The sequence below is a fragment of the Colletes gigas genome, unplaced genomic scaffold, assembly GCF_013123115.1.
Source record: "Colletes gigas isolate AHSC1104 unplaced genomic scaffold, ASM1312311v1 Colletes_gigas_Sc00002, whole genome shotgun sequence".
Taxonomy (NCBI): Eukaryota; Metazoa; Arthropoda; class Insecta; order Hymenoptera; family Colletidae; genus Colletes; species Colletes gigas.
This window is the reverse complement of record NW_025106631.1, coordinates 9,777,785-9,801,511: the sequence shown is the minus strand read 5'-3', so window position 1 is coordinate 9,801,511 and position 23,727 is coordinate 9,777,785. Positions and strand designations below refer to the sequence as shown.

The 23,727-nt window shown below is 44.4% G+C and overlaps 1 protein-coding gene across 4 annotated transcripts in view; it reads right to left on the bottom strand.

Moving 5' to 3' along the window:
* The window catches only part of LOC122402302 (fasciclin-2), a 27,505-nt gene extending 3,778 nt beyond the window's left edge, over positions 1-23,727 (bottom strand). Inside the window, exons 1-10 of one of the 4 annotated variants that reach the window (XM_043404990.1) lie at positions 23,600-23,727; positions 22,777-22,942; positions 21,817-21,840; positions 18,581-18,747; positions 17,922-18,187; positions 15,322-16,381; positions 14,678-15,130; positions 1,584-1,715; positions 1,336-1,405; positions 450-575 (exon numbers count right to left, since the gene is read on the bottom strand). In XM_043404990.1, the coding sequence (XP_043260925.1) occupies positions 450-575; positions 1,336-1,405; positions 1,584-1,715; positions 14,678-15,130; positions 15,322-16,381; positions 17,922-18,187; positions 18,581-18,747; positions 21,817-21,840; positions 22,777-22,942; positions 23,600-23,690 (2,555 nt within the window). In that variant the 5' untranslated portion in view covers positions 23,691-23,727. Of the gene's footprint in view, positions 1-449; positions 576-1,335; positions 1,406-1,583; positions 1,716-4,780; positions 13,491-14,677; positions 15,131-15,321; positions 16,382-17,921; positions 18,188-18,580; positions 18,748-21,816; positions 21,841-22,776; positions 22,943-23,599 lie in introns of those variants that run through there. The other 3 variants (XM_043404998.1, XM_043405006.1, XM_043405014.1) reach the window with 3 other exon arrangements.

The window sequence follows — 23,727 nt, the reverse complement described above, 5'->3', positions numbered from 1 at the left end:
AATAAGCACTAAATGAAACTTAATAAGATGGTGACGTTCGTTGCACGAACCCGTACAACGTGCTCTCTGTACGAAAAGTGGTTGGCGGCGGAAACAGGATGCGTAAAACCGAAAGAAGGAATGTAAAACGAATGGAATGGGTTAAAAGTGAGTAAAAATCAACAGGCAGAAAGAGAATTCATGCTCGAATCCTGTTTTATCGACTGGGTCCCGCGTCCGTTTCATCCCCATGGACGCCATCGTGTCCACGAGTGTGCGCGTTCGACATTCCAGTACGTTCGAGGGAGCCGGGAAAAAGAACAGAAATGAAAACGAAGAAAGAGGGGGGGAGGGGGAGACAGTCGACGGAGCATTAAATTAAAAAATATCATGCCTAGTAGAAAGCCGTGTCAGAGCCCCCGCGTGAGGGGCCATGCGTCTTACTGATTTCACTTATGTATCTCTCTTACATGGCAGTGTGTTTGACCAATCTAATGGTATTTTTTCCACTACCCGAGTCTTGGATGGCCGTGACCCCGGCGACATTGGCCATTTTTTGGTCGCAATACGGCAATGGAAACCGCCAACCGTAAAGACTACCGGTAAAGAAAAAAAAAGAGAAAGATGCGAGAGGGTCAGAAGTGTCTCCTAATGGCGGGCTAAGATTCTAACCGGCTGAACACAAGTTTAACCCACGTGTTACTTCTTTTATACGTTGACCGGTTTATATCGAGCTTCCATTAAACTCGCATTACATAATGCTTCTTTGAGTACTTGCGTTTTGTAGTTTTCTATTCACGGTGCACAGAGTTCTGTTTCTATTACAAATTGGATACGGTTCATAGAAAGTTTTCGGTAGCAATTTGATCAAGCAACATTGTTGAAGTCTCTATTAAATCATTAACCGTCCCTTTAATTTCACAACTACGTTACTCCCGGCTTCCACGCGCAATTACTCGTGTTAATGGGTTAATTACAAACGTTATGGCGTAAGGTATTGTGTGTGTATTCGACCGTAAACCGTATCGTTCGTAAACGTTAACAGGTCGAAAATTAATAAAGGTAATTGGAGTTTACCAGATTCTCGCGTTCTAAACTAATTCGCGTTGTTAGTCGCGGTAAACCTCCAATATTTTTTTCACGGCGGGGAAGCAGAAAGATAGAGACCAACGATTTGAAGTTCGACGATGGGGGGTGAGAGGTTCGATGACACGGTAATGTAGAGCCAGACTTGCCAAAGCACAAATGTAAAATAGATGTAACGTATATAGGAAAGTCGAATAAATTGTCTAAAGATCGAAAGGGTGTTTCGTGTGTGTTGGTGTGATCAACGAATTCGATCGAAATGAGTCTCACCTGCCCAACTTCGCGTCTTCTTCGTCAACTGGTTTCCGGCGGGATCGTTCGCAGACGTAATATATAATTCCTGCAACAGAAATTTCACTTCAGAACAGAATTTCACAACAGAAATTAACTTCCTCCTAACAAAATTCTGAAAATATTGAGAAACTTATTTTTATTATTTATATTATCGTTTAACTCGATGTAACTGTACCTAAGAACGAGTACTTATCAAATCCACACCAATTAAAATGGTTTCTCACCTGTTTTATGGGCGCAACAGCAGATCACGTCGATCACAATAATGAAAATGATCAGTACCGCGATCACGATACCGATTATGGCTGCGCTGGATATCAGGGGCCCTTGATGGTGAACCACGGTGGTGTCTATAGCTTGAAGGACAAGAACAGCGTATCAGATCTAAGTATCGCGACGTGAATGTACAATATTTCTTGCAATCCGTTAGTGCAAAAGCAGTACTTAACAATGTTTGGTGATGATAAAGGGGATCATGGTTGTTGCACGAACGGACCTTTACAGACGATTCCGTGGTAACGAACAAAAGTGGAAACGTACTGGTAGGTTTTTAAAAATTATTTCCATTGGCAGAAATCACGATTTTCGAACGCAATTACCAGAAGGTGTGCGGGTACTTGAAAAGTTTAGCTACTTTCGTCGAGAGCTTTGACTCTCGTTCGCAGAAATTCGTGAAAAATAGCATACTATTTTAATATTAATAATGCTGAAAATTAATAATCGTTAGTTACATGTATTATAATAATAACTAATTTGTCATTGTCACTGTACTTATAATTTTACGGTCTGATTGCTTCTCGGACAACGGAGATGTAATATGTCTGCAGTTTGCTCAAACCAGTGATTTCCAAAGATTTTTAACAAATCAGAGATACAAAAATGTAATCAAAATTAAATTCCACGATTTTGATAGGCTATATATAATAAGTTACTTCAAAAACAGTGGATCGTAAAAATTTTCACGCTAGTATATGCATTGTATTTATTATATTTTCTATTCCAAGCATATAATTTTGAATCAAAGTTTATCTTATAGTTGAATTTTTATGAACAATGCATTAATAAAAGGAAACTTTTATTCTTCTGGTAAGGCTTCCTCTAATTTGGAAAATACTGGTTGAAAATCAAGATATATAGAATGGTTAGGGGTGGGCCCTGAGGAGCCAATTGGTTATTTATGAGCACCCGCACATCTCCGACAATTACGCGGACCGGTATTAACGAGATCGAACACGGGGTATCCAGCATCACCAAACACGTTACGCGGACGATTAATTTTAGTCTCCTGAAAAGAAACAAGATCGGCGGGGGGTTCTGGGGATGTGCCAAAAATCCGTTTTCATCGAAGCGTAGACACGTAAGGAACCAAAACCAAAGCCAACGAGTATACGGATCAAACAAACAAGAAACAAAAAAAAAAAAAAGAAGAAGAAGCTATCGTCATCGAAGAAGCAGTAAAAAGAAGCGTGTTAAAAAAAACAACTAAAGGAACAAAAAGGAGAAAAAAAAATAGAAAAAAAAAGAGGAACAAAGTGGTGCAAGAGTACCAAGCGCGAAACGTATGGCGTACAAAAGCGACAGAGAAGCTTCCTTCTTCTGGCGAACGCAGAGAAGGGTGCCGAGAAGCTCAAGGAAGGGGGAAGAAAGCTCATTCGCTACCTTTCTCTCCCGTTTGTTAGTTTCTACGCATCGCTAATCTAAATGTGCTACCTCCACACAGAAAGCCTTTCCACTGATTGCTTCTTACTTGCTCTCTTTCTCTCTCTCTCTCTCTCACTCTCTTTCGCTCGCTCGCTCGGTCGCTCTTTTGCTTTAAGTCAACAGGGACTACTACGATATACTTAGCAGATTGTATGATACACATTACACCGGACGTTCTCTTCTGATGTGCTGAGCATATTTACCGTTTTCTTTTGGACCATGTGGCTATCTCGTCGAGTGTTTCGTTTTTTTTTTCTTTTTTGTTAAGGTGAGCGGAAAATGAACAAGACGGCCGAGAAAGAAACCACCTCAAATCGCTTCGATTTCGTTATAAATAAACGCGAAGATTTCGAGCAGGAATCTATGTCTCTGGTGGCATCGTTGCACGCGTAGGTGGCCATTTTGTTCGAGCAACGGATGAACAATAAAACATTCGTTCCATCGTACAATTATATATCGTTATTCGAACACTGACATTTTCATTTGACGAACAAATTCTTTATCTCTCATTTCCACCCAATTTCTGGCTGCAGAGTTCCCTGATCGGTACGATATGTACTCGCGAACCGCAGAAAATTGCAATTCTATGGAACTACCAATTACAATATAATCCCAGTTTCCCAATTTGACGTCGGTACGAAATTCGATCGTCCCCGTGAATTTAACGCGCGAAGGGGTTAAGTCGGCAACAATTAACGATCCGTGTTAAACGACGGGCGCGTGTAATTCCGGTCGGAGCGGGGATCATCTCTGGTCGCGGGCCATTTGATAATCGCGCGATTCTCGTCGTGGCGGCTACAATTTGACGGTGGCTTCTCCATCGGCGGATTCATTGGTCTGGTATTCCTTAAACACTCACATATATATTTCCATACTCATATTTACAATAAGTGTTCCACGGGGGGAACGTTACGTTCACACCCACGTCATAAATACGAATATTAGGCACTAAGGCTAGCACATGAATCCTTGCACGCGTGTAAATGTTATCTCTCCCTCTATATTTATATATTTATATATATATATATACGTTTGTACATATACGTGTATATTGTATACATAAGTGTTAGTCGAATATGCGAACGACTTCGAACATATCCCCGTGAAAACGCGCGTAATTGTTTATCTTTCTTTCTGGGCTTACTCGCGAAGTTAACAACTTTAGATTCGCTCGTGAACGAAACTAAAAATTCTCTGTTCGCGAAACCAACGCGTAAGTTCGCTTTCTTCAACTCGAGTCCGTCGACTGTCTCGCTTCTTGCGTCGATACGCGTCACGGATACATGCAACGATCCTCCCCCGCCTGGCGACTTTCGATTGATCGCGAGAAGGGAGGCGATACGCTGCACGTCGAAGAAAAAAAAAGAAGAAAACGCGATCGTTACTCGCCGCCAATGAAGAGAGAAGAGAAATGAAGAAAAGAGTGTCCTCGATCGGCACAGGATCGTGACTCGGTTGTTTCTTTTACTATTACGCGAACGGACGACGCATTTTCCAGGGACCGTCGAACGATGAGAACATTATCCAACGCGAAACGTTGCAGAGAGGGGAGGAGAAAAAGAGAACGTTAACATCGTCGACGAAAACGGAGGGAACGAACGAGAAGAGAGGGTGGTGGGGGGGAAAAAGAAAAATAGCGACGTGAAAATGGAAACGACCTGCGGACGGTAACGAATGTTAAGGAACGATTCTACGCGCGTCAGAGAATTGTACCGTTGTAATTGTAGAACGGACAGAGGAGAGAGAGAGAGAGAGAGAGAAAGTAGTTCTCTTGGCTTTTAGCGAGAATAACTAGTTGGAAAAATGTAGCTTCGCCCCGTTAATGCTCGGAGCCGTTTCGTGCCCGCTTTTTAATTCCGTCATTTTTACCGTTCGCCCGGGAGTCCTCTATTTTCGACCGACGATGGTAAAAAGCGAATGGACCGCGGAAAATAATTTTTCAGACTGACAAAAGGCTCGTCCCGTTAAACCTTTACAGAAATAACAGGTATTCCTGTAATCCTGTTCGGATGTCAAAGTCAACGTTCCCGATCGAAAGGATGAAAATGGTTTGCGATCGTCGAATAGAATTTTGTTATCAACCAGCACCGTGTTCTGCTCTTTGATCCTTTAAATTTCGCGGTCGGTGGACTTTTAACGAGACTGTGTAAATAAATTCCAGGACAATGCGTTGAAATGCAAACCGATATTGAAGCTTGGTCGAAAATGTACTATTAACCCTCAAGTGGATCATTGGGGGCAACTAAAAGTTTAATGTAATTATTTGAAAATTGTTGTAATTCCCTATTAATTCGTTATTTTTTAAAAGTCAATATTAAGTAAAATAATTCTGTCGAGGTTGAGAGTCCACTTGAGGATTAAACGACCGATTCGACGATAGTTTTGACGTCTCTGCGAAGGATCCAGGAAGGCCACAGAAACTATTGCGTTATCGCGCCTCGACCACGGGCTCGAAAACTCGCGAATACCGCCGTACCCCTCCTTTCCACCCTCGAAAATAGATTCACGGTCCTCGACATTGCACACTGCACTTCATAACGCGAACTCTGCGTGCTTTCTCGGCTCGCTCCATCCCTCCGCGTGTCATTCTCTCTCTCGTTCTGTTCGTTTCAACCGGCGTCTTTTATTTATAACTCCGTTTAGGAACGAAGCGAGTTCCTGGAACGGGCCAGCAGCGTCTTCGACGTCGATCAAGCGTCGTTTTCTCGTGGTTATTGAACAAAAATGGCTCGATAAAGCGAAGAAGATTAAACGGAAAAATAAACAGTACCGGTGCAGCGAGAATTTTTCGTCGATAAAACGCTTTGTTTTCCATTTTCACGGAGCGCGGAGAGTTAAGAAAAATTATTCTGCTAATTATTTCGTAACGGTTGCTCGAGTGGTATTTCTATTCCCTTCTGAGAGTATCGTAGAGACGCTGTACCGAACTGTACCGAACGCTTTCATCCAACATTCTTCGGAGGCGAGCTAATAGCACAGTAGCGCGTCTCTTCAACAGCTCATTTGCATCCTCGTCGGAATTATCTCGTCGACGCCGGTTCCTGATCTCTCCCGACCGATGCAGTTTCGAGGCAGACTTCGTTTTAACTTGCAAAATTGCATCCACGCGAAGGAGACCGGGATAGAGAGAGACGGCAATGGCGCCACGCGGAGCCTCGCTATTATAAGTTCCGTCGACGACGACGGGACACCAGCCTCGAGAGTTTTAATTGCGTTAGAGGCCAACCATTATCCCGTAGTTTCACCGATTAATCTCGAAATCTGCCTTCTATCCGTGAGAGACTCGACCTTCCCGGACCGATGCGCCCCGGAGGCTCGGAAAAGCAAATGCACGGAGCAAAACAAACATGACACCCCGCTGTTTCGGGAATTTACCATCCCTAGGGATTTGTTACGAATCCGTTCTCGGGACATTCGAGACCCTGGATGCGACTATTCCCACGAATATTTTATTATCATGGACGTTCGAACGATAACTGATCAGTCGAGAGTTACTGTTTAACACCACATAGAAATTTAAATTTTTAGCATAAAACGACAATCAAGGTATAAAACTATTATCAAATTGCCACGAACATATATTCGACACGTTCACTGCCAGATCAAAACAGTATAATATTTTGCAAAATTTGTTTCAATACTTATTTTTAGCATGAATTTTTCTAGTGTCATAGTGGTAAATCCTGTCACCCATATATGGTCAAAACAGTATAATATTTTGCGAAAGTAAAATCTTTATTTCAGACCATTGTAAGCTGCATAACCTAAAATTTGTTTCAGCACTTTGTAACCTTGTTCAAAATTCACGAATCCAAATTTATTTCCCCCAACATCTTAACTTGAGAATGAATTTTTCTAGTATCGTAGTGGTAAATGAGTAGCAGTGAAAGTGTTAAATAGTATAATTCAACCCCAGACACTAATCTTCAGGTTAATATAGCCGCATTCCTTCCAGGTCCATTCTCTCGCGCTCCGAGTTATAGCGATCCCAGCGTCTCTGGCAAAATCCTCTCTCGCGGTCGATTTCTCGTGAAACACGGAGGATAAGGGGTGTAAAAAATGGAGAGATCTCGCGGTCGGGGCGATCCCGGGGCGTCGATTCTCATCCCAAAGCGATTTAACTTGGACGAAATTGTATTAGGACACGGTCGAATCGAATCCCCATTCTGACGGGAGTTCCAAATTAAGAGGGCTCCGACGGACGTGTTTCCAACGCCCCCTCCTTCGTCCGGTTCTCGTTCGAACGGGCTTCGCGAGAGATCGATAGGAGAAAGAAAAGGGTTCCGCGTGGACAGGAACGATTTCGCGCGACGTTTCCCCGAGGCTCGTTCTCTCTTCAGAGGCTATTGTCTCGTCGCCGCGCTTTTCGGCCGCGATCCAAGGAAATGCCCCTCTCTCCCCCGCCCTCGCCGTCACCGTGCACCCTACGACGCTCACCGGAAGCTCGTACCCCGCTTTACGGGAGGCGGAAAGCACGACATCGAGGCAGAATCTAAGGGTCGACTTCTTCGAGCAAAGTTACTCGCGATTCGACTGGAAAAATAAATGTAAATTGTCACAACCCCCCGAAAAGCAGACGTTCTTTTGCAATTTTTAAATCCTGAGGAACAAGTGTTTAACATTTCGAGTCGAACCCTCCGAAAATTTGAACAAACAATGATCTTCATAAATTCAGAAGTCTTCGAGCGAGAGATCGCGGGTGCACGATGAATTTTCGACAAAAACGAAGACTTGGTCGAGCAAAGATGGCCGCCGCTGTTCCTCCCCGGTGTGCAGCGCGCGATTATTTACAGAGTCGTGAACAGTCACGAATAGAAAACGTTCCCCCGAGCCATTTTCCAATAAATATTTATTTCTCAATCGTTACAAACGAAACGTTGCGTTATCCTAATGCCAAGAGCTATCGTACGTTGTCCGTGGACATTTTGAACTCGACGATCGCACAGTGGAGGCTCTTCGTTATCATCTACTTTCGATTCTGAACAACATTTATGAGATTCCTTGGCTTACTGATTTCTATAATACACACGTAACACGCATCTCTCGGTCGTCGCGAACGAAACGTTTATCGATCGTCGAACGACAAAGCCGTACTACGTTTGGGTCTTTATCCACTAGGCCGTGTCAGTATACATGAGACATAACTGTCCGGTTCGTTTACATGAATCTAAAACGCGAGACTGGACGAGCGTTCAACACGCGACAACTTGAAAGCTGTTCATTCTCACGGGTCACTCTTATAGAGTACACCGATGCAATATATCGCGACTTTTACGATTACGAGTACACATCCCCCATCGTTACGAGTCTGACGAACCTCTTAATGGCGCTGATTTAAATAAACCTGATGTTTTCCCTCCATTCGATACCAGAGTGACGCTGAATACTTCGATGGCAATTATATTACATTTGTTGGCAATTTACGTCGAAAAACTGTATTTTAATGCAACTGTAAACGAGTATCCGTGAATCTGGTGTTAAAAATCACCGCGATAGAAAGGACAAAGCGTTCAAAGGAAACCGTACGCCTCGAACAAATAGTTTTCTCACCGAGATTGTCAAAGTTCCGGCCAATTGAATTGCTTCTGGGAGCCCCGAGTGCTTTCGCCACTTTGTTTCGCGTTACTCTGTGTCGGCCATGTCCGCCAACAGCTGCAGCTTTGCGTCAGAAAGACAAAATAGAGAAACCACCTCTGAAAGAAACCTCCGTGCAATCTAATCGTACCAAAACTTTGGCCATCTTTCGCCCGAGAAAACGGCTCGTTTCATGGATATGGTTCCCTCCCGGAACTTCTCGACATCCTGCAGTGGAACGGGAACGAAATTTAACATTGAATTTTAATCGCGAAATTAGTTCTGCGATAGAAACGCTTTGCTCGGCAACTGGGTCGAACAAAAGTACTCTGGTTCGGCGCAATCTGTGTTTCTTTCGTACCTTGGTCTCGTGTTTATTTTTTGATTTCAGTTTTACTTTCATTTTAAACATCACCCAACGATGTTTCTATTTAAAATATGAAACGGAGAATACTTTTTACCCTAATGTCTGCTATATTTTACCAGCAATTTTGATTCGACGGAAATGACTGTGGAGCCTTTGATTATCCAGCTATCACAATAAAGCGACGTTTCCCAAGATTCCCAAGATTCTCAAGATCATTCGAGTTTTTTTAATTAGAAATACAACCGAGGTCAATTTTTAAGCTTCGAAACTCTTAAGAAAATAATCGACAACCCTAACGAATCCTAGGTCGTTTCAGCGAGACATTAAATTGGAAAGAAATCCAAAGTATTTCCGGACTCCGAACTTTCGCCGCGAAATTTCTCGACGCCCCGAAGATGGTCGTTTCTCGAACACTCGCGCAGCCTCGTCGAACTTACAGTTCGCGCTACACCTAAAAAACACACTCGGACTCGGATACGTTTACAACCATACACATTTAACCGATCACGATAATCCCTTTCGGTACGGGGTATACAAAGGTACGTTCGATGGAATGAAGAAGTCTCGTCCAACGTAAACGCTGGTCGTACGGCGCTGATTGGATCGCGAAAAGAAGGGAGCGAGAAAGGGTGGAGGGGGGGGGGCGGGGAAGGAAAGAAACAAATAATTGAAACGATACAAGCGCATGCCATGCGATAATAATCTAACATCTAAGAACCCAGGCAAGTGAGTGAAAACGTCACGGATCGAAAAGTTCGACGGCCCCGTCGCGCGTTCGTTACGAAATTACAACTTTTCGCGGGTCGATCGGAGTGGCCATTTTTTTTCATTTTTTATTTTCAACGCGACGGAATCGTCCGACGTTCCCGAATCCTTGGCGCCCCCGGTCTCGTACGGAGCACCTTTGTTCGTCGGTTCTCCAAACGAAAATCACCGACACTCGCGACGGATACCGATAATACTAATGGTAATGACGATACGATGTACAATAGGTGATCAGTAATCGATTCAAGATATAATATCAGTGACGTTAGTAATAATAATAATAATTATAGTAGACGGTAGCAGCCATGTACGCAGGGACGAGCACCTATTTTTTAATCGAATGTACACGATTTACTCCTGGAATCTCGTATTCGTACACTCGGTGATATGCACTATACGTGAAAGGAAACTTGTTTCTTAGGGAATTTTATAAATATTTTTGTATTACACTGTGTTTTTTTCTTTTTTTAATATTAATGTATAGTACTAGAAAGGTATAGTAATATTAATAAACGTGATTTTTTCACACGCCGCCCAATGCAGCTGCACCTCTGTAATCGAACGACAGTCTGTGCTTCCAACATGCTTCGACCATCGACAAGTTTTATTTATAATTTATCCGTACATAAACCCTTAAACTTTTCATCGTGTTCGATTTACAAGAAACAAGCTTTTTTTCATTTATAGTGAATCACCATTATACAATACGATCACGAGTGAGAGTAACTGTATGCATTCGGGACTTGGAACGAACGACGAACAAGCCGCCATATTGTATTCCGTGACGATAGAGATTGGTGTTTTGGGGGGAAATTCTTGTAAAATTCAATTTTACACGGTAAAATTGTTTGGTACGCTTTATAGAATATTTAACAAATATTCTAAGGATCTCAATAGCGAGGTGTTCGTCGTTCGAGTCTGTCGAAACACCGTTCGCCCATCCCTGCCAGTACGCCGTAATAACATAATAATCGTAACCGTAACGGTAAAAATAATCGTAACATTAATTAATAATAGTAATAATAATGGTAATAATAATAATCGTAATCATAACACACATCATGCGCACTAAACACGTATGGTCCAAGAGCTAATCAAGCAGGACTAACCGACGACTCAGTAGTAAAAGTTTTAAAACCCCAGAGAACGAAGAAATAAAAAAAAAAAAAAAAAGAAAAAAAATAACAGAACGCACAAAAAATACGCAAGAGGAGAGAAAAAATCGTATGCAATCGGCTGAAATGAACCCAAAATAAACAAAAGATAAGACTAAAAACTAATTGATGCGTAATCTATTTATGGTTAAATCGGCGTGCTCCCCCCGTTCGTGCGGATATATACGTAATATATGCTCTTCTCCGAGGTCTCGACGACCTCTCGGATTCTAATCGTGTCACGGACAATTATCCTCGAACGCGAGAAGCGTGATTTAAGTATCTGCGGTTCTTTGGCTCTATACGACGCGTCCGCGAACGTCGACTCGCGCCCGATAGAAAACGAAAATCGCTGCAAAACCCACGAAAATGGCGACGGGCTCCAGGGTTATCCAGCTCGGACGAAAACGGATTTTATCCGGGGTGTTCGCGACGCTGTCGACTGGGAAAACGTCACAAGGGTTCGTCCAACTGACAAAGCAGGGTAGATTTTTGAAAATCTCTTCCCATAGACGAGCACCTAATTTCTTTAAACGTTCATCCATGACACTACAGGACTTTGGACATCTTTTAAATTTTATTATCATTTAATAGAGTCACTTATTACTTTTTTAAAGGAATAACAGATTTATACATATTTTCAGGGCTGAAGAAAAATTCACCAAAATAAAATTTAGAAGATTTCTTGTCGCTTTAGGGCAATTGGATGGGACGTTCGACAAAATTATTCGCCCGTTTAAGGAGATAATTTCCTCTGGACACGCGCTGTTCCCCGTCGTCGCGACAAATCGGACCGCGAGAAAATTTCCCTCCAAAAATATTTGTACTTTGCCAACGTGGCGCGAAGTCGGAAAATAACTCCAGCACCCCCCCTTCCCCTTCCCCCCACGGGGCTCGATCGTTACACGATATCGGTCCGTGGACCTCGTTTCTTGCGTTCGACCCTTATCGTCGATGAGTCGACGACTTCCCTCCTCGTTTCTAACACTACGCATTTGGCAAATTTAAGGCAGTAAGTATTAGGCCCGCGAAGCCTCTCACTGTACGCTAAAATAGATCCGCAGTGCGCGGACTCGTCGCGAAACTCGTCGTCGGTAGCCGAGAATAATGCTTCAGAAGGGTGCAAAAGGGTTCAGAATACGATTCAAACCGTGAAATTTTATTTAAAGTAAAGATAAGAAAATTAAGTCATCGACTACACTAATTTTGTACGAATCAAAAGACGTAACAGTTTCGTTTGTTATTTTCCAATTGCATTATTTATTCGAACGTAGACTTATTATTTTCACAGTCGTTTCGTTCGAACCAAACGCACCCCTCGGACAGAGACAAAATTCATATCCACGTAAAAATTTCCGAACGAACGAAAGGCAAACCGTTCGTTGTCAAACGAAAATAAAAATGTCATCCGTTTCGTTCGAAACGTTTCGCGACAAACGAACACAAATTGAACCGCTCGCCCGAATAAACGTCACGGATAGCGTGACGAGTTATCCCGGTGGGGCGAAACAGAATTTTCCCCGTTGACTCTGTCCGCGCGATCTTCTCGTCCGTCGACGACGATGATTCATACGGCGACGAACTCCTCGAATGGAAGCACATTATTATACAAAACGGAAAGAGAACGTGTTTCGTCGCCGAGGCGCGCACCGGTGGATCCGAAAAGGGAAAGAAAATGGAGGCTCGTTCGCGACAACGGCAGGTCCGAAAATTACGTCCGCGCGATCGAACGCGACGAATCGACGATGTAAAAAAAAAAGAAAAAAAAAAATGACAGACAGAAAGAATTGTTCGATACTGGCGTTTCGTTGTTCCTTATCACGCCTCGCTGCGATCGTCGTCTTCCGCTGCGAAGAACGCTGGTCGCCAGCCGCGCGCGAATCATCGAAAGAACCACCAGGAAGTCGTGAATACAAAAGAAAGTAAAGAGAAAAAAAAAAAAAAGAGAAGAAGAAACAAAAAACGTACCAGTACGTTTGCTAACGGTGAGCAGTTCTCAACAAGGTACCATTTTTTTTTATAAATACAACATCGTTCACGCGTTCTCGTCTCTCTTCTCTTTCTCACTAGTTACACGAACCCACTTAAACCTCTACGTTCTCACCACCTCTCGGAATGTGTTGTGCACCGGTCTAGAAGCGAGCGCCATCTACTCGCCTTTACAATCGCGTACGATTTATCGAAGAGAGATAGAAAAAATCGAGAGAGAAAAACTCGACGGAACACGTGTAACCGTACACACACGAAGATTCGTTTTCGTCCATCGTGGTTGTGTGTGTCTCTGGCGTACTCCCCCGTAAATATTACGATTCGCATAATACCACTTCTAAAACGTGTACACTAAACGGAAAGATTAGAGCGTGAACAGCGACCGGTTTCTGACGATGACAAATAAATTGTTCGTTCGTTTTATTTTATTTTTTGCGTTTTTTCTTTTCTTTTGCTTTTTTTTTGCTTTTAAATGGCTAGGAATAGAATCGTTATTGCTGTAGCAATGGCGGTCACGGCGAGCTTGGGAGTACCTCCAGCGGAAGTATCTATATTGTAGTCCACATTGAGGCCCGTAGATTCTGAATGATAAAAAGTGACTTGTAGAAAGGATCGTTTTGTGGTTTGAACATGTTTTGAGGGGTAGAATATCTAATGCCTAAAGATGCCCACCGAGTTGGCTAACGGACTGTTCATCTAAATTGCTTTTCTCTACAAGGGTCAAGGGGACTGAGGACTCTTAACCAGCGGACGGCTGAGGCTGGGTCTCTTGCGACACGGTTGAAATTTCACGTATAATCTCTACCAAATAGTAATATTATTCTATTTTTATTCAACTGTTTGGAAGTGTATATGAGTGTATATGAAACTTTGGTATGACCTACGTTGACTATAACGTATCGAATGAGAATGTTGCAAGCGTGGGTCCTGAAAGAACCAGCCTCGTCCGTGCCGAGGATTCATCGACAATTCGATGCTGCGTTAATGTCGTTCACCGAGTGACGTGGAAGTCGGTATCGTTTCGGCGGCTTTGAAGGGTCGAAGGGAGCATGGTTAGGGTAAAAAGTAAAGACAGTTTGGACGAGGAGCGTGAAACATTCTTCAGCTCAAGATCGCGGAGTCTCTCTCCCTGCCGTCGCTGTATTTGAAAGACAGAAATCACAAACTTGCAGACACGTACTCTATCTCTAATTATAACTCTAGGCTAGAAAAGTGAGGGGGTCGTGCGTGAGGAACTAACATTGAACTTCCCATAATCTTGCATCTCCGCTAAAGTTAGTAAAGCTACTATTAACGACGTGTCACGATCGTACTATCGAAATCATGCGTATTCGCGTACACTGTCGCTCAAACGCGACGGATTGGGGATTGTCAACGACCTTGAGCAAACTTGTCCGGAATACGAATCAACGACGACAGGATTGGGGATCTGCCGCCACGCGAAACGCGCGACCGAATACCTCAATGACCCTTTTCCCTCCTCCTTGAGTGAACAAAAACAGAGGCGAAGTAATCAAACGGTCTTACTCGTCGAGTAAAAAATAATACAAATAAAAAAAAAAAATAAAAAAAAAAAAATAAGAAAAGAAACAATATCAATCGGTGCAATAGCCTCGTGCACATATAATAAATGTTTGAAAGAGTATCATGACTTGAAAAAGGGCACTAACGTCGACGAGAATGTGTCGTTCGGATGAGAAAAATAACGGCGAATGAATAACCGTGTGCACGTCTGCCACGTGCGTGATAGAAATTCATGGACACTTACCCCTTGCCGTCTTAAACTTCGCCGAGCCGGGTTTACTGAAACCTATCGCGTTGTGGGCCTTCAGTTCCACTTTGTAGAACGTGTCGGAGTTCAAGTCCTTCAACCAGTGCCTCGTCCTCTCCTGCGTCCTGATCTCCACCATTCGACACGTGTTCTCCTGCGTCTCCCACTCGCCGGACACGCGTTTTATTTGACAGTACTTGATCTGGTACATGTCGATCGGCATACCGTTGTCCGCTGGCACCACCCACATGATCTCGTATTGGTGGCCGAACATCGACTGCTCGTACTCGGCGGGTGACGTTACTATTTTCGGCTCGTTCGGGAACGACCTTCCGGGTGTTGTCTCGCTGTACAACGCGCCCCAGTTGCCCTGACCCACCTCGTTCCTCGCGGCGAACCGAAACTCGTACGGAGTGTTCGGTTCGAGGCCCTCCAACACGTACAGCGAACCTTCGCAAGCAAATTTCGTTGGTTATTATATCACTGTACAGGACATGATCCACCTAAATATCTCTGATTGTGGGGGTACAATAAATATTTTGGACGCTAATGATTAGTAAGGCGTCACCTACTCTCGCAAGCGTTCCTGCTTACTACATACAGAGTATGTCGCAAAAAATCGTTAAATCCCAGGTACTCACCAACAGACCAGGTCTTGTTCTTAGCCTCCGTCCAGGTCTGCCTGTCCAGCTTGTACTGTACGGCGATGGTTCTTACGGGGAGCTCGGGATCGGTGGGTGGCGGCGCAAGATCGAACCTGATCGTCGTGGCGGTGATCTCGGCCATCTTCGCCTGCGCCACCTCCTTGGGTCTGAAGCCCTCCCTGAGCTCGATGTTGCGCTCCCGTTTGCCGTGAATGTTGGTGGCGACGCACTTGTAGGTGGCGTAGTATCGTCTGTCGCGTGGCACGATCGTGAGCGTGGACAGCGGTCCGTTGCCCACTTGCTTGATCATCGGGTCGTTGTCGATCTTCTGGTCGCCGTGCATGGTCCAGTGTATAGTTGCGTTCGGTATGCTCTCGGCGATGCAGCTGATGTTCACCGGCTTCTCCTCCCAGGAGAAGAACGTCTTGTTGGGCATCGAGGCGAACGACGGTGGGAACTCGACGGTGAGGTGGCCGTTTCTGCGTGCCTCGCCACCTGCGTTCTTAGATACGCACTCGTAGAGGCCGTCGTCCGACCTGAGGGCCTCCTGTATCGTCAGGGTGCCCACGGTCTCGCCGTTCATGTCGTCGGCGGCGTTCGTCAGCGTTATCCTGTCGTCGTCCAGCTGCACGCCCTCGGCGTACTCTTTCTCCGACGTGTGCTTCCTGAAGGTGACCTGGGGCGGCGGACGACCGAACGCTTTGCAGATGATGTACGCCTGGTGGTCCTGCACCACCGACGAGTTCAAGAACTCCATGATCTTCGGCTTCACTATCACGTTCACGCGGATGTTCGTGTCCGCGTAGCCGGCCGCGTTCGTCGCCCTGCACTCGTACTCCCCCGCGTCGTTCCTGTTCACGTTGGTGATCGTCAGCACCCCCGTGTCCGCGTCCACCCCGAAGCGATCCGTGTTGGACAGATTCTGTTTCGTCAGGGATTTCACCCAGGTGAACTGTGGCGGCGGTTTGCCCCGAGCTATGCACCGTACACTCGCGTCTTCCCCTTCGATTATGTTTACGGTGCCGGGCTGCTCCTCGATGGTCGGCCGCACGTGGACCTGTTAAATGAAACGCAAACCGTGTTCTGATGCCTGTGGTCACGCGAGCCCCGGGAATACCCGGGAATAATTGGTACACAAATCTGCGGCCGAGACTGCGGAGGATCTGCGCTAATCGCGCGGACGAAACGGCTGATTGGATTATTTTGTCTCCGCTTGACACTTTATCGACCGGTAGCTTAACGATCGGCAGCCTATTAAGGAACAACTTTTTGAACGTTCATAGAATTTCTAAATATTGTTCACTAAAACATGCGTAGTTTGCATTTTGAAACATTAAAATCCTCCAATCCGTCCAGGAGTTATGACGTTTTAAACATACGAATTAAATTTCAGGGGAATCACCATTCTTGGTCAGACATTATATTTTAGGTAAGAAATTTTTTTCTCGAAAGTGCGTACGATTTCGTGGGTATATGTATTCACCAAAAAAGATTGTAATTGATCTCTGCAACCAAAAATATTTTTTTTAGAACGACTTGAAAATTTTTAATTTTGTCGAAAAATTTCACATCTGCTCGAATTTTTTTCTCGAAAGTGGATAGGATTTTGGGACTATGTCTAATGACCGAAAATGATTATAATTGACCCGTGCAACTAAAAATAATTTTTTTACAACGACTCGAAAACTTTTAATTTTGTCAAAGAATTTCACATATACTCGAATTTTTTTCTCGAAAGTGGATAGGATTTCGGGACTATGTCTAATGACCGAAAATGATTGTAATTGACCCCTGCAACCAAAAATATTTTTTTTACAACGACTCGATAACTTTTAATTTTGTCGAAGAATTTCACATCTACTCGAATTTTTTTCTCAAAAGTGGATAGGATTTCGGGACTATGTCTAATGACCGAAAATGATTATAATTAACCCCTGCAACTAAAAATAATTTTTTCAGAATGATTTGAAATTTTTTAATTTCGTCGGAAAATTTGTCCACCTATCCCGTGTCAATTTTTCTTAAAAATTCGATTTTCAGGTTGGTATGGCAGCCAGATTGGGTCATGAAAGTTCCTAGGGTATAAGATCTGCTCGTATACCTCGTCTGTGATTCAACTTCTATCAGTCAGTGAAGTGTTAAAGTAATCTAAATTATAAGACTATCAATTTTACGATGTTACTAATATTCTTTAATTCGATTGTAGAGAATAATTGCAAGACCAGTATCGTGATAATGGCCGGGGTAATACGGTGATAAAATTACACGTCTGATAAACGTGGTCCGTCCGTAAAATATTCAGAGTACGTCCGACGCGACACGCGTCAGCGAGAATAACATATTACTTTCCAACACTATCCTGTTAAATATTCAAAGCCTCGGATGGAACGTAGAAGAGTACCTTCAGTTTCGTACCAATTAATGTCTGGACGGCCCAAGGGTGGTATTAATTAATTTCCCACGATGGTTTGACTTTAAAATAGCCACTGGTAGAGATATCATCGAAAGGGAACAAATCCTAACTCGACTCGAGCCTTTGTTTCCGCCAACTTGGCGAAGTTAAAAAAAAAGAAGAATTTTAAATATAAAATACGAACCTCGACGCGGATAGGTCGCTCTTTGAGTTCACCGGTGGTCAACACGGAAGCCCGACAGGTGTAGATGCCGTCGTCAGATTCTTGGACGTTCTTGATCTTCAGGGCATAGGTGTCTATGATGTAGTGCTCGTTCGTCTTAATTAATTCACCGTTGTACAGCCAGTCGACGGAGGGCGAAGGCGTTGCCCGCACTTTGCACTGAATAGGGAAGTCCTCACCCAGAATAGGGAATTGATTGGTGGGTGCGTTGTCCCAAGTGATCGCAACTGCGAAACAGTAATTACTCTTCATACTTCTGTTCCCCCCCTTCCTCTTTTCTCCGCAGAGAATCCTACTAATTTCGTTACCAGACTGATTCTCGTGTTTACGATATATCAGCAGGGAATTTCATCCACGTTTCGCTGTATGAGAAAACCCTTTCGAAGATGGATAACCACCTTCGCGTTAGAAAAATACAAAAGTGTATGGAAACAGATTCAACCCTTAAATGTCACACTATTGGTGTATTCACACACTGTAATTATAATATTATTGTAATATTGGGAACTACTAAAATTAAATACAGTAAAATTTAACTAACAAAACGGTACTCGAATGGTACCCATTAAGGGTCGATTAACGAAATAATTCTTTATTTAAAAATATAAATTTCAGCTCACCTATGGTGTCGATCGTCACGGTCTTGTTCAGAGAAATCGAATTGGCGTAAGTGGCCTTGCACATGTACTTCCCGGCTTGCTCTTCTTGCAGACGCTTGAAGAACAGAGACAGACTGTTGTCCTGGTGCAGTTCGGTGTACATAGACGGCTCCGACTGGCCCGGGTTGCTACAAGGGACGGATTCAACAATTTTGGCAAACCTCGACTTTCGTGCGTGTACATCGAATATTTATGACGATGAGTTTCGAATGTTCGGGTAGGGGCAGCGACGGACAAACTAAATTATAGTTGCCAAATATAGTTGCTAGAATTTATACAGGAATCGATATTACGGCAAAATTTCTTTCTTTTGGTCCATTTTTAAAACAGTTTGCCCGTCACTGGGTCAGAGTACGGGGGGATTGTGCAACTATCGGTCCGGTGTTTCGCTGGCGCGGAATTTTCGTAAATATATACAGTTGAATTTTGCATTTTTCTGTCTCGAATTCTCCTCTCGAAGAAACGCGAAACATCGGATCCGATATCGGTGAAATATCGTTACGAAATGGCGAGGGGGGTGTGAGAGGGGTTTGGGTGAACACCGATGGCGCATCGAATACGGATCGATAGCTCGCGATTGTCGCGCCGCGATGCAAATCGATCGACCTTAATTCGACGTAAGGGCCGGGGATCGTACCAAGACTGCGATTCCGGATCGCCGGGCCAGCAATTTCGGACCGTTTGCGTGCGCCCCCGTGGTGGGAATCGTAGACGGGGAACACATTCGCGCGAATTCACACAATTTAACAGCGTTTGGCGCGACCGTGCACGAGACGGAGATAAGGTCCAGGTGGGATGCTGAATCACGCCTGGTAATGAATCGTTCCGCGACCGATGCGAATTCGAACGGTTACGTCAGCACCGATACGGTTTAATGAACCCTTTCGGTCCGGGGAAACGCAATCGAGACTGGCGATTTAATAGCGAAAAAGGGAGCATTCGACGCGGCGGTGGTTTAACCAATCGTTCCAGAAATGATTAGTCGTTGGCGCGTTCGAACGAAACCCAAACGCTGGCCAAAACTCTCGCAGCCGTCGACAACGAGTGGCCAACACCAATTTTTGGATTAGAATCTCAGCGTGAATTTATCGAGGAGTCGCGAGCTGGGGGAAGTTTGTAAAAATACGTAGACTCGATGATCGCACCTTGAAACGAAGTAAGAAATTGTTTGTTCAACGTATGGTATATACTCTCTTGAGTATACGAAAATAAAATTGAAGAAATATCTAGGATTCGTTGTTCGAAAATACAATTCGACTCGGTTCGTCGTTCGTTCCCTCTACTTAGGCTCGAAGTTCGCCAAGTTGGCCCCATTAAATTTAACGTTACGATCCATCGTTACTCTATTCGAGCTAATTTGCATAATTTTCTGTATCTCAAGAACCAGTGACGATATCCGCTTCAAACTTCAACTATATAATTTGAATTATTTAGCGCGCGTTTAGGGCGTGCCGTCTGGAAATAATTAAGCGCGACGAGGCTTCCGTATAACGCGGAAAAATAAATCTAAAAAAGACCGAATATAAGCCGTTCCTTCGACGTATGAAATAACAATTTTTCTCTATTTCTCTTTAAGAGAATTCTACTCTGGAACCTTAAAAAAACTGTATTTCATTTGAAAATTTGATTATTTATTTCCCTCGACTTGAGAATTAGATTCTCGGGCCTCATTTTCCCCCAGCATAGTCTTCGGACTGCGAGTAGTATCGGCCAGCCACGTTGAAAGAGAGTAACTTTTTTCTTTTTTATTTTTCGCGATCGTAGCTGTGGCAAATTGGCGTCATTTTGTTGCTTTTTGCATAGCAAAAGGAGAACGAGGAACGATTCGCGGTGAAACGTATCCGCGAGCCTAAGCGATGCGCCGAAACGATAACAGCGTTAGTCCGGCGATTATGCAATTCCCGTGTTCTTCTTCATTCTCCGTAGGAACGCTCACCGAGTACAATTAATGAAACGGTTCTCTCTCGACCGGTACACGCGCTCACCGTTGAATTTATCGGCCATTACTCCCCGCGACGAGCGGACATAATTATGCAAATCGCTCGCGGGGCCCGCGTATAATCGGGCAAACAGGCGATCCGACGAATCAGTTACCGAGGTTAACGCTCGTTAGATTGTTTGATCGCGCTGTTAAATATTTGCAAGACGGACGCCGCGATACATTATTTATTAACGGAGCGGATCCTCACCGCGCCGGACTAACGCGGGAGGAGGCGCCTGCTTATTCCCAGACAGACGATCGTGGCTCGGTTGGTCTGAACAGGAAACCAACGCGATGCTTTACGCCACCGATCGAAATTAAACAATAATTTACGGATCAAATATCTCCTCAAGATCCAGAATTCGTTGCTGTTTCGAATAAAATTGCGTCGAGTTCTCGGGAAGCATCTATTCTCCTTCGTTAACGCGTTCACTGTCCAGCCTCCCGGTCGCCGTATTCTATGACACGCACGCTGTGATCTGTATGTGGGTCACAGACAGTGAATGTGTTAATGTATATAACTGGAACAACGAGGACAAACTTCGTTCGATCTTTTATTTTTTGGACGCGCGTTCAAGCTTCGTCGATCCCGTGTGCACACGCATGGGACGCGGTCGAACGTTTGTTTTTTCTTTATTTTTAGGTTAACTCGAGGTCCCCGTCGAAGCCTGGTGCGTAATGCATCGCGAGGGGTACGAAAATATCAGCGCGTCAACGAAGCCACTTAATTGCTCCCGGCTACGCGGTTGCGTCATTGAACGGCACTTTCATAACGCGTCCGAGCATCCTTTAATGTCTATTTTAGCCAGCCATCATCCCCCTCAGGTTTCTTGCCTGAACGCCAAGGTACACACAGCGGCGTTTAACGTTCAAATACAACGGGAAGTCAGTTTACCCGTTGGAAGGCGGAAAACTTTCTCGAACAGCTTAATGAGCAACGCTTAGTTCGCAGAACAATCGGGCGGGCCTGCAGCAATTAAGAGCTCCTGTACAGACTGTAGTAGACGTAAATCAGCCACGAGCGGGTGTGGGTGGGGGGGTTTGGTGATTGTGTGCTGGCGGTGATGGTAACAGAGCGATGGGTCGAAGAAAAACAGTCTTCTAAGTTGGATGGAGACTAAAGTAACTAAAGGGGCATCGCACAAAACAGAGGGAAACTTGAATGACGAAAACTACGGTTGCGTGTTAAGTCTTGAATTCAATTTTGTATACTCGCCTTTCGATCGGTATGACGACGAGTCTGTGTGCAAAACAAGTGACAGAAATTCGTTAAATTAGTGCTTGGGTGTTGGTCGTGTTCTTTCTCGTGTGTTACGCAAAAGAATCCTTTCTACGTATTACAGAGGCATCAGGACTCGATCGTACAAATCGTTCGAATGTAATTTTGAATAGAATTTTTTATTTAAAAAAATTGGAAAATTCATAAGTATTTGCGATTTGGGAATGATTGGAAACTTTTTTTTATTTAAAAATACTTTTGCCGCGGATTATATTCGAACTGGTTCGGGCGTTCGAGTCCCAGGACGCTCATTTTGTTCTCCTTTCGATTATCGGCTAAAAGCGTCGCTGTTTTCGTTCGAAAAAAATTAAGCTGAAAAGCGCAAACATCCCTTGCACATATATTCTCGTCTGGCTTGGAGTTTGTTTGCGCTGTCGCCGATACCCTTGCGTGCCCGTTTCCCGTTCGCAGCGATCGCCTGAATTATGACTGTTAACCGTGCCCGTGCGTTTCTGCGAGTCTGAAGGATTCGATAAATCAACGAGCTTTTGTTGCGCGGTCCTAGTCTGCTTACGGAAAGTCGTAACATTTTTTGGAACCATTCCGCAACGTACACTGCGACAGATTTATCAATGGAAACGATTCGTATAATCTTTCTACCTTTACTGCAACGTTCCACGAACTTAAATTTAAATTTATGCTCGAACTTGGGCGTTCGTTAAAATGTAATTTACTCTTTCTTGTTTTCGTTTTGTGTCTATATTTTATATAAGATTCCTTTTATATAAAAATATCGATGCAAAAGTTAATTTCAGCACTCGTAATATCGAGGCGCCATTTAAATTATATTCAGAAGAAATTGATAAAATTGATCCCGCCAAACGAGAGTGCAAGGGACGATCCACAGAGAACGTACCGAGAACACCGTGAACGATCTACGGCGACGGATCTACTCACTTCAGGGACTCGATCACACGATTCTGCGGATCGAGCCATTGTATGTCGCTGATGAGCTTCGTGTCCTCGACCTTCGGGTTGCACGTCAAGATGATGCTGGACCCGATCGGCTTCGTCTGCGTCTCCCCCAGCGGCAGGATCTCCAAGTAAGGCTCGATCGCGTAAGCTGCAACCAGAATACAAAAGTCGTGACCCATCGTTGCAGCGAAAAGGATCGTTTGGGACAGACGTGGAAACCACGGGGCGATTTCTTCGACGCTTTAATCGACTCGGTGATTGCACGTAATTCCGTAATAACGCGCGCTATTGCCTCGAACTTCCTTGGGAACTGTCCGCCATTTTTACCCGGAACACCTTAAACACGCAAAGTCACGAACGACGGCCATTATCGACGCTGTCGCTCTCCGCCGGGTGATTTCGATGCTCGCACGTGCAACGCGTCGCGAGTCTGACGTTTAATTGTTGCTCGATGGGCGGCCATCTTGGCCGACCGATGGGGTCGCTGGAAACCCCTCGAATCGTCCACGAAAACGAAACTTTGCTTCGATATTTATTTCTGTAACCTCGTCGAGATTCAAGAGTCCCATTTAGATTTATTCTCATGAATTTTTTTAGCTCCTAAGCCAAATCTCTTACCATCGCTGGAATGAAATGTTTTGAGTTACAGAAAGTCCTTTCGCGATCAATTCGAAAACACGACGGACAGAATTCTTGCAATTTCGAAACAGAGGCGGAGGGTGAGCGTTTAAACCGCGACAGGCGGCGGTTTCCTTGGCGAGGATCGTCGCGTGGTAGCTTCTCCGCGTCGACGTAAGCTTCTTACCCAAACGACCGGTGGCGCGGGGCGTGGTGGTGGCTCTGAGAACGTAGATGCACAGCACCGAAATGCAGATCGTCGTCTCGGCGGCGCTCATCCTCGGCGGATGCCACGGGCGCTTTAACGGGGCGACA